The sequence below is a fragment of the Nanorana parkeri genome, unplaced genomic scaffold (assembly GCF_000935625.1).
Source record: "Nanorana parkeri isolate BGI_ZX_2015 unplaced genomic scaffold, ASM93562v1 scaffold2674, whole genome shotgun sequence".
Classification (NCBI taxonomy): domain Eukaryota; kingdom Metazoa; phylum Chordata; class Amphibia; order Anura; family Dicroglossidae; genus Nanorana; species Nanorana parkeri.
The window spans coordinates 51523-62530 of NW_017308942.1; the positions used below are offsets into that span (position 1 = coordinate 51523).

The window sequence follows — 11008 nt, forward strand, 5'->3', positions numbered from 1 at the left end:
CCCAGTCTCACTGCTTAACGGAGAGACACTGGCAGGTGAAATCACTCTCCCATCCTCACCGACCTCGGGCTGTTTTTGCGGCGTGCATGCTGACTCCTCTGCTCCCTGTTTGTTGAAATATGTTCCGATGTTTGTTCTAGTCGCCAACTGGGAGGGTTGAATTATCTCCCGGGTTTTTTTCTTTTTACTGCTCTTCTTCATTCTGCTGGTATGTCAGCGGACCAATGCGAGCGGAGCAGGCAGTCAAAGGAAAAAATAAAAATAAAATTGATAGCAGGCTGATGCTAGTAGAGTGGGTACAGAGACTCCAAGACGACCGCTGATTAGTCCGACCGAGGCAGCTACAGGATCTACGAGGCACTGGCTAGTTGATGTGGATGTAGCAGGTGCAGGAGCTCAAAGCACACACATCCTCACTCACTCATGGGTTAGCCACACTACCCCACCTTTCCTCCTCTCTCCCAATATTACTTCTTAATGTGAATATAAAAATCTTGGCAAAGGTACTGGCCACATGCTTGAATCAGTTTTTAGGAACTGCTATCCAGGTGGGATTTATCCCACATGGGCAAGCTGGGAATAAGGTTTGTCGTGAGGTCCAGCTAATTCATTATGCACGATCATGTTTTCTTAAAACCATGCTGCTGTGTCTCCAAATGCAAAAAGCTCTTTTTTGGCAATGTTTGTTTTTTGCTCCCCGAAAATGGCAGTTCTGAGACAAATTTCTTAAATAGTGGCTTTCGTTCAGCATCTTTGGCCATCCAACGGGGGACTAGGCAGGGCTGCCTAGGAGATAAAGAGAGCTGTTTATGGTGACTGCGCCTGAAGGGGACTGAACTATCTAATTTTTTTTACGCCTGTTGGAGTTAAACCTTTTTGACAACTTTAAAATACATGGAAACTTCCAGACACAGAAACATTTTGTTACTTACAAATACGCCATCTCTTTTAAACGGTAAGACTGTTGGCCATTACCACCTTTGAACGTAGATGTTTGCGTGACCCTCACTACCCTGGATTGATCGCTTCCCTATATGCTTCCTAAATACACCCAGGCCCTTTGTTAAGTACATCTACATGATCAAATGGGAACAAGATCTGAGAGTCAGCCTAGATCCTTGGTTCTCAACTGGTAGGTCGTGACCCCGTTTTCACTGGGTCGCCGCGTGCCTTCCACTTTTCTATGTGAGAGGCTACTCAGCTTTCCCCTAGCGTAGCAATACCCGTTCTTGCGCTGAGCAGCCATTCAGAATATGCTGCCCGGTGCCAAGTGTCAGCTTGAGGTGGGGTGGGCTGGAGTTATGGACGCGAGGGATCTTCATCCATACATACATTGCTTACAGCTCCCTCATGTGACCTATAGAGGTGCCTGGACCGGAGTGACATCACATTCTGGCTCCCGGCACCTCTACAGGGAGTTGTACATGTTGTACAATACATGTATGGATGTATCGTCAGAGCCCAGCACTGGGCCCCAAGCTGAGGATCGCACAATCTCCTGCACCGGATCGCATGGTACAGCAATGCCGTGCATTCCATTGCACTGCGACTTGGGTCGCCACCTAATGTCCAAGGAAAAATGTGGGTCCTGAGGTTGCACAGATTGAGAACCACTGGCCTAGATCATGCTGATTGGCCTCTCATTTTGACACAATTGTCTGAGCTTGCTTAATGTAGCTGCTTTGGAAAACTCGTACAGGGTGCTTATATGTTTGTACTTGATGCCTGACAGAGGGTGTATGGGGAAAATTGATGAATCACACTGTCAAGCTTAATATTTCACCTAATGAACATATTATAAAATGTGCTTTATACGCAAGTCTGCATTTATATAGTACACAAACATATGGAGGGTTATTCACAAAAGAGCAGAAGGATCCAGCTGTAGCTTCAGCTGATCCTTTGGCTCGCTTCTGGCCACCTAAGCCCTTCAGTTCAGTGGAACCGAAGGACTGCTGTACGGGCTATTCAGAATAGCCCATACAGCAGTTGAGCCGAATGCATATGCTTGGCTGAGCCGTAGTGACACCCGAAGCGGGGAGAAATGTTGGCCGAACCCGACCGTTCACCCCGCAACACCTGGGTGGAACCAGCCATAATGTCACGGCTGGTTCTGCCCAGTTGTAATGACAGATCAGCGTCCTCAAATGACCTTGGGATGCTGATCTGCCATTAACTACTTAAAGACCGGGGTGTTAAACCCCCTTCCTGGCCAGGCCATTTTTCAGTATTCAGAACTGCGGTACTTTGACTGAGGTTTATTCAGTCATACAATGCTGTACTGAAATTAATTTTATACCATTTTTTGGGAGCAGATAGAGCTATTTTTTGGTGGTATTTAAATCACCACTGGGGTTTTTATTTTTTACTATACAACAAAAAAGTTCCCTAAATTTTGGAAAAAATAAACTATTTCCCTATGAAATGTTATGAAACATTTATTATTTCCCCAAATTTTTCATAAAACATAAAAGATGGGGTCACGTCGGGTAAATAGGACACCAAACATGTCAAGCCTTAAAATTGCTTGTGCCCGCGAAAACGGAGAAAATGACCAGTCCCAAAATTGTCCATAGGCAATGATTTAAAAGCTTTTAGCGCTCATAAGTGTTATAGAAATTATTATACGCTCCTGCGCATTTAAATCTGCTGCGCTAAAAAAAACACAGTTCTCAGCTCTTTTTGTATCATTTGATCGAGCGCGCACGGCTGTACCAAGTGAAGACAGACACAAGCTGTTGTCACGTTGGATCCTCAGTATATATTTCTTTCCAAGGGAAGCGAGATCCGTTTATTTATAGGGATAACAACAGGAAGTGGTGGCTCCGACAGCCAATCAATTCCTCAATACATTTACATAACACAGAGTCAGCCAATGAGACACATGTATACATCTGAATAGACAATAGAAAGGGGAGTATATGCTCGTGCACAGCTCACAGCTGCTAGTGCATGTGAATTAAACCATGTGCAACAGAGTTCCCGCCAAAACACTACACAAAAGAACCGTGGACGCCGTTCCAACCAGACCCGCGCATATACTCCTGCCACTGGAGCGAATTCTACCAGGCATTGTTCAGTGAAAGATGCCCAGCAGGATTATACTACGGTTCTCATGAATGCGAGTTTATCTGCAGGGACAACGCCATATTATTTCCAGCGCGTTGATCAGACGCACCAAAAAGACACAAGAGTATGTTCCTTTCATAAAGGCAGATATGTATCCGAATGATACCACGTCCCCAAAGCAAATGCATCCACGCCAAGCAAATAACTCTGCACAGTACGCAGGGCCCTGGCCGGCGTCCATACACTCGCTAAGAGGACACCGCTCCGCAACGCACATTAATCTTCCCCAGCCAACAGCCCAGCGCATAAGACATGGACCATTCGCCGGCGGAGATCCCTGCGCGTTGCGGCTGCGTCTCCACATCCATAGGAAGATATTCACTCCAATGGTTTACACTCAGTGCTGATTAATCCTGGCCATTCTCCAATAGAGCATAGCCCAGCAAACCTGACACTGAGAGACATGATGACAATATTCACATATACAATATACTAAAAACACATCCTAATAAAATTTCCACAACAACAATTTATTGTGATCAGTAATTAATGGCCCCAGAATTATTACTCTCACTCCGACGTTCGCGGCAATATGTAACATGTGGGGGGGGGAGGGGGCGGGGGACTTTTAAAAGCTTCTTTATTTTTTTATATTTTGTTTTTACACTTAGCCCCTATGTGATAGCAATAAAGTTAAGAAACCCCTATGTGAAAGCCAATTCACATAACCGGTCCTCTTTATGGAGGTCTCCAAGATCCCTAATATCACCTAGGGACCCAGAGAAGCTGCTGAAGCAAAGATCTGCTTCAGCAGCTTCTCACCTACATCTGTAGCCGGAGAGTGACACTGAATGCGGACGTGATGTAATATACATCATTTCCTGCATTCGGTGACCGGAGAGAACCCAGATCAAAAGGGAGATGTGTACTGATCTCCCTTTGATCTCCACTGAGAGAGTCGCCACGCCATGGGCACAGCAGATCTCGGGACCGGCAGCAACGGCAGGGGGGTACACTCCCACACCTAATACGTTTCTAGAGACGCCCGATCGCTTGAAAGTAATAACAGCCATCGCTGGCTGTTTAGATTTCTAACAGTTTCCACACTGGTGTGCGCTGCACACGAACGGGGGGAGGGAAAGGACGTCTTAAGACGCCCTCCCGCTCCTATAAGGCTCCTGTCTGGCCGTTCAGGAACGGCCATGGACGGGAGGTGGTTAAACAACTGAGCGGAGCCGGCTCCACCCAGTTGTTTTTTTGCCTGGAACCTGCTAGAAGACTCTGGCAGGTGTTGGCCAAAAGTAAACAGTTGGGTGGAGATAGCGGTGATGTCACTGCTAATTCCGCCCAATTGTTTATATTTTACCCATCATGGAGAATGCTGGATGTCGTGCTTGACCTGAGGATTACGTCAGTGGATCCATTTTTTTTTAATTTCAAAAAAGGACTTGTCAAAAAGCCTTTGTTTTGGTTTGGTAAATAGAGCTAACTAGAGGTCATGTAAGATATTAAGGCCTTTAACTCAAGGTAACTAAAGTTTAGAGGCATAAAATCGTAAACAGGTTTTCTGACCTTGGCTTAGGGAACAATATGTTCAATGCCAAGACAGCTGTCCTCTAACCTTGATGTGGGGAGCCTTATCAAGACAAGAAGGCTCATCTAATGTTCTTGGCACAATCAAATATGAATTACAGGTGGCATTACTATCTGATTTTTGTAAATAATTTAAGGTAAACACAGATGACTTTACTGTTCAAAACCCTAAAAAAAAAAAAAGGGGCCTGCGAGCCCATATTATTTTAACTTTGCTGCATGTTCCCAGCTGGCCAGCTGAAATACATCTAATTTGAAGCTACCCCTTTTGAGTGGTTGCTGATCAGTTTAACACTTGAGGAAATTTCCTCCTTCACATTAATTTGGTGCCTTGACTTGGATTGCAGAGGATCGCAGGACCTGAGGTCTAGCCGACATACAAATCTTACAGATAAAGGGCCCCGGTGAGTGGTTTATCTCACTATTAAATGTCTGGTTGGTTTTGTACTGACAGTGAGAACACACAGAGAACACAGAGCTTGTGAGTCAAAATGCAATTCAAAGAACCAGGCAGGGTGGTTATATATTTTTTGTCTGTCCTATATGTGTCACTAATTTTGTGTGAGAAGCTTTGCAGCCAACAAATAATATTGCATAGTAAATCCTCTGGAGCGGGGCAAGGACAAAGGGCTCTATGTGTCCCGATAAATTCTATCGGGGATTCCCGCGGGCAGTCCAGGAGACCGTTGAAGATCAATCGCAATGCCTGTTGAATCCCCTCCCCCTGTATAGTTTCCAGCACTCTGCAGATCCGAATGTTCGATCTGCGACCTCTATTGTCGAGATCCTCAATATGTCTGTGCATTTCAATCATTGCGCGGGTCGAAGCAATATTATGTTCCCGTAGATTTACCGAGGCACAGTCTTTCCTCTTCTGCCCATTCCATTGTACGAAGCTTGTGGCCTATGTCTAAGATCTCTTTCTTGAGGTCGGAGATCGCAGAGATGAGCGAGGCTTTGATATCACCAGCTATGGAGGAAAGGTTATCATACAGTGGGAACTCGATGGCTCCAGTTGTTGCAGACTGGGCGCCATATTGGAAGAGAAGCCTCTTGGTGCTGCAAGTGGAAACTCTCCGGTATTTGTTTGTGGAGTTCAGTCCCTGAAGTCGCGGAGATGGGTGGAGAGGGTGGTAAGGTAAAAGAGGTGTAGAGTGCTTAGTGAGGGATTCTCGATGTTGGAGCTAAGAGATTAAGCAGCCATCTTGTTTGCGGCGGAAACCATGCCCCCATTACTACTGTGATTGTGTTTTTTTTAATTATCACATGTTATGGGACGCATAGCAATGCTTTTATATATACATGGCAGAAACACATTTATAATATTAGCAGTGAACAGTTTCATTTACAGGAAAAACATTACAGCAAAAATCTATAATCATTTGTAGTAAACTGGATAATTAGCTGGATAATTTCCAGTTTTCATTGAAAAAGAAAGCGGGGCTTTTAAGGACAACATATCCAGACCCACTTGTTAAAAATGATTCCATCTTTAATAAATATTTAATTTGTAAAAACATCATACAATCTTGACTAAAATCAATATATATTCTGGAAGCATTTGGTCATTTTTGTACTGACTACACAATGAGCGATTCCATTTTTTTCTGAATTGGGATTATGTATGTGGATACGGAGGTTTCGATCACCAGAGACCTAGAATACTAGGGAGATCACAGTATTCAACTGCATGAGACAAGGTCTTTACCTGACAAGCAAAACTGGTGAGTGTATTACCTTCAGGGGTTCGTTCTAAGCACAAGGAGAGGATCGTTCTAAGCACAAGGAATGGATTCACAGCACAAGATTGATTTGACACACAATGTTTTGAGCCTTATGCACTGGACTTTGAAAGCACTTTTGTATCTTTATGGATAATTGATTTAGGATATAAAGATTTATTATTATATTATAATTCAATATTTGATGTCACTCTATGCACTGGCACTATTAGACTGTTTATTGGGTGTGTAAAGCAACAATCTATTTATAGTTATATATATTTTTCAGCACAATTATATTTGTTTTCTACACAATTTTATGGAAAAGGAATTTACGCAGTGCAACTATTTGATACAACATATACAGACCCACTTATTAAAAATATTTCCATCTTTAATAATTATTTCATTTGTAAAAACATCATACAATCTTGAATAAAATCAATATTTATTCTGGAAGTATTTGATCATATGCTGGTCCATACATATTCCCTGTATATGACTTTTCTAATAATTCTTCAAAATACAGCAGATAAACCATAAATGGTATAGATGACATAAAACCCCATTCAGGGCATCTATATGTAGTCCTCAACGTGTTTCACCAAATATGGCTACCTCAGGAGGATGAACACATCGAATGTAAAACAGCTTGTTAGACCAATAATAGAAACATAAAGGTTGATTAGTTTCACCTTTTAAGTTGCATTAGTGAAATAAGTGAACTTTGCACGATATTCTAATTATTCGAGTTTCACCTGTATATATAGACCAGCATATGACCGAATGCTTCTAGAATATATATTTATTTTATTCAAGATTGCATGATGTTTTTACAAATGAAATATTTTTTAAAGATTAAATACTTTTAACAAGTGGGTCTGTATATGTTGGCTTTAAAAGCCCCCCTTTCTTTTTCGGTTGAGACAGGGAATTATCCAGCTAATTTATCCAATTAACTACAAATTAATGTTATGACTATTACAGGGGTGTGACCTCCCTTCACTGAAAACCATGGTAATATGTATCAAGCAAAAATCTATAACTAAAATGTATCACTGTATAGTAAATATTTCACATCGCTATATACTGTACTTACACTGCAGCATACAATCCACCACATGCTGAATGGATGAAACCTCTGACCATTGTATGAAGGATAAAAGTGAAGAACTGAAAAAAAAAAGTTTGATTTTTAACAGCAACATGTTAGATACAGAGCTACAAACAATTTAAAATGTCTAAGGATAACTTAACATTCTTTTTAAAACTGATATTTCAGCTATGAGTAGATTGTATGGAGCTTTTTTCACACTGTGGAAGTACCTTTCCCCCTTTTTTAGCCACCATGTTGCATATTCCTTTGTCTCAGCAACACATTTAGTCTGAATTTAGGTCATTATCATAGGTGTGCGCATGGGGTGTGCCTGGGCACACCCTAATCACCCCAAGTGCAATGCCATTATATAGAAACTACTGCTGTGTTTTTGATCACTGAGCCAGTGGAGAGCTCACAAACATCTCTCTGACCGGCACAGCAATGCATAGGGTTGCCATGCCACCTGTCCCAGGATTCACATAACCGTTCCTTTAGCACTCACTTTCAAATTCTTTAGGCGACCAATGGGAGCATGTGTGGGCTAAGTTAGTAAAGAACCGACGAGCTGCAGTGGTATTCCGATCGCGGTCAATAATGGAGGCCGATGTGATGCAGAGACTGGACCAAAGCTGAGCATCAGTGCTGGCCAGGTCCTGGGGTACGTGTGTATGGGGGTGGGGGAAGGCGCAGCAAGTATGCTGTGGCAAGCTCTGTTTGGGAATGTGTGCCCTAGGGTCACCAGGATGGCAGCCATCAGCAATTGTCATCAGAGGCAGAAGGATGCGAGTTGCCATTGTTGAAATGCAGAAGAACTGCAAGATTCAGCTTAGTGCTACTGCATTTGGACAATTGCAACTCGCTTCCGGCTAGTTGCAATTTTTGCAAAAGTCAATGCGAATATATCATTAGCATTGACTTTGTCCTGAAAGAGGGTCTTCAGTGTTGGAAATTGGCTACCGCCTAGTGGAGCACCATATGTTCCAGCATGTCTTGGTAGGCAGACATCGTCATATCATGCTAGTGTCTCTAGTTACCTAGAGTTAGCTGTAGAGTATTTGCTGGCTTTCTCTGTTCTGGATGTATCAGATTCTATATTTGTAGCATGATTACTGGGGTTACGGTCATAGGCAGTTGCATGGGTGTGCCTGGCCACACCCTGATTACCCCCAGCGCAACACTGAAACCGTAGGCACCGTGTTTTTAGTCACTAAACTGGTAGAGGAATCAAAAAGATTTCTCTGTGACACGCATATACATATACATATATATATTTGTGAGCAGGCGATCGGTAGCTAGTACACAAGACCCCCAGGGAATAGGCAGTCTCTTGGGCACAGATACCAAATCCAAGGGAGTAGTGGAAAACAGTGCAGTGTTTATTGGTGATATTTACAAGTCTCCACAGGTGCTGTACAGTGGTTCACAAAAAAAGACTAACAAAATAAAACCTAGCCGTATCCCGGCACTAACTTCATAAACCAAAGTATAAGTCCTAACTAACAGGCTGAGCAAGCCTACCGCTTGTCAGCCTCCACATACACCATTTGCTAGTTTTGCTACAAACCATGCAGCTCTCTCAGACAGGAGAGTGCCAGTGGAGAGAGGAGTAAACCCTGCCCTGGAGTCCGGATCAGCAATTCCTAAATGTATAGGAGAGGAACATATATATATGTAGGAAAATTGTATACTTACCTATCAGTAATTTTCCTTTCCTGACGCCAATACATGGCAGCATACAACGGCTCTACCCCCAGCCCAATCACAGGACCAGTTATACTATAAAATTAAAGCCCACCTCCCAAGGCCACCATTCTCGTAACAAGTACTCAATGCGAGAGCCATGGGAGGGTCCTGTATGCTGCCATGTATTGGCGTCAGGAGAGGAAAATTACCGATAGGTAAGTATACCATTTTCCTGACACCTACATGGCAGCATACAATGTGATTTAGCGATCACGCAACCAGGGAGGGTAATTCTGAGATATGTATTTATTTGTACCACTGGTAAACATTTTCAGAACCAAACTTCACCATGGACAAGACTCCTGGATAGACCCTGTGATGAGAGAGGAATATATACCATGTTACTGCCTTCCAGAATAACTCTGGAGATACACCACTAAATTCTATGCGTAAGGGTGACATCCTTCGGAAGAGCGAACCCAGAGATTAATCTGTGGCTCCATCTGCTTGACCAGGAACAATGCATGTGACCTAGTGCATGCAGAGTGCTAAATTTCTAAAACCACAAGAAAGATGAACATATCGACCTGAAAGAAAGGGTAACCTCCATGTTCTTCCCAGCATAGTAGCCACATTTTGGGCATGAGCTGAAACAAAAACTTGATTCTGGAATACTGGCAACATTGAGGTCCTATTTAGATGGAAGGATCTTCCAACCTTTGGAAGATGCTGGGAGAGAGATTTGGGACTACCTTGTCTGTGAAATGGTAGCAATAAGGTAGTTTGCAGCCTAATCTTGACTATCCAACATCGCTTAACCCGCCCCCCCCGAGTAGATTGCTGTAAGAAAAGCTATTCTACACGTTACTGTCCATACTGAGTAAGTGTGATCTAGATGAAGTCAAGGAAGGAAGAACATATACAACACGATCTGTAAATACTAAGGGAAAGAAGAGACTCTTCTGAAGAGTGAATCTTTGCGCAAGTCCTTAAGAGCTGTCTTATCAATTATGAGCTACCCATTGTGTTTCAGAGGATGAATATAGAGGGTACGGACACCCAAGCACATATTGCTTGCCTGAAGAAAGTCCAATATGTGATTACAAGGTGAAGAGAGACAACACCTATTAAACTTGCAAAGTCTATGAAATTATTCCACACTGTAGAATATATGTGATGTTTAGTAGGTGCTCTATTATTCAACAAACACTCATTGACTGAAGATGAGTAATCCAGGCAAGGTAGACTTTACTTTCAACCTCCAAGCCGCTTAAAGGACATTTCCACCTTTGTAAGTGATTTGTGTTTTTTGTGGTAATGTAGAGGTGCAGGGGGATGTATATGTGTGTACTGTCAGGAGTCACAGGGCTGTTTTTCATACTTTATTTAACCACTTGCCGTCTGCCCGTTGTAAAAAAACGGACGGACGGCACTGCAGCATTGGCGGGTTGCCATCGCCAGACGGCATTTTTTTTCTGCTCGCGCGCGCCCCCTAGCGGGCACGCACGGGCAGAAAAGACCCGACCAATGCAAACACCCGTTACCGGGTGTTTCACATATAGACGATCGGCGGCTCCATAGCCCGACGATCGTCTATATGTGCTCGTTTTTTTTTTTGTGTATTACATCACTTCCGCATTCACCTGTCAGTCATCTGGCTGCTATAGCCAGAGAAAAGAAGCTGATGAAGCAGATCTCTGCTTCATCAGCTTCTTTTGGGGTCCACAGGTGACATTAGGGGTCCTAGAGACCCCTAATGTCTCCATAAAGAGGACCTGTCAGTGTGCCTTTGCTATTATATAGGGGGATCGTTATCCCCCTATATAATAGCAATAACAATAAG

The 11008-nt window shown here is 43.2% G+C and overlaps 1 protein-coding gene across 1 annotated transcript in view; it reads right to left on the minus strand.

The window, feature by feature from the left end:
* Positions 1-11008, minus strand: part of LOC108802128 (large neutral amino acids transporter small subunit 3-like) — a 77745-nt gene that overhangs the window by 34467 nt on the left and 32270 nt on the right. Inside the window, exon 3 of the mRNA XM_018574014.1 lies at positions 7483-7556. Within this exon, the coding sequence (XP_018429516.1) occupies positions 7483-7556 (74 nt within the window). The remainder of the gene's footprint in view (positions 1-7482; positions 7557-11008) is intronic.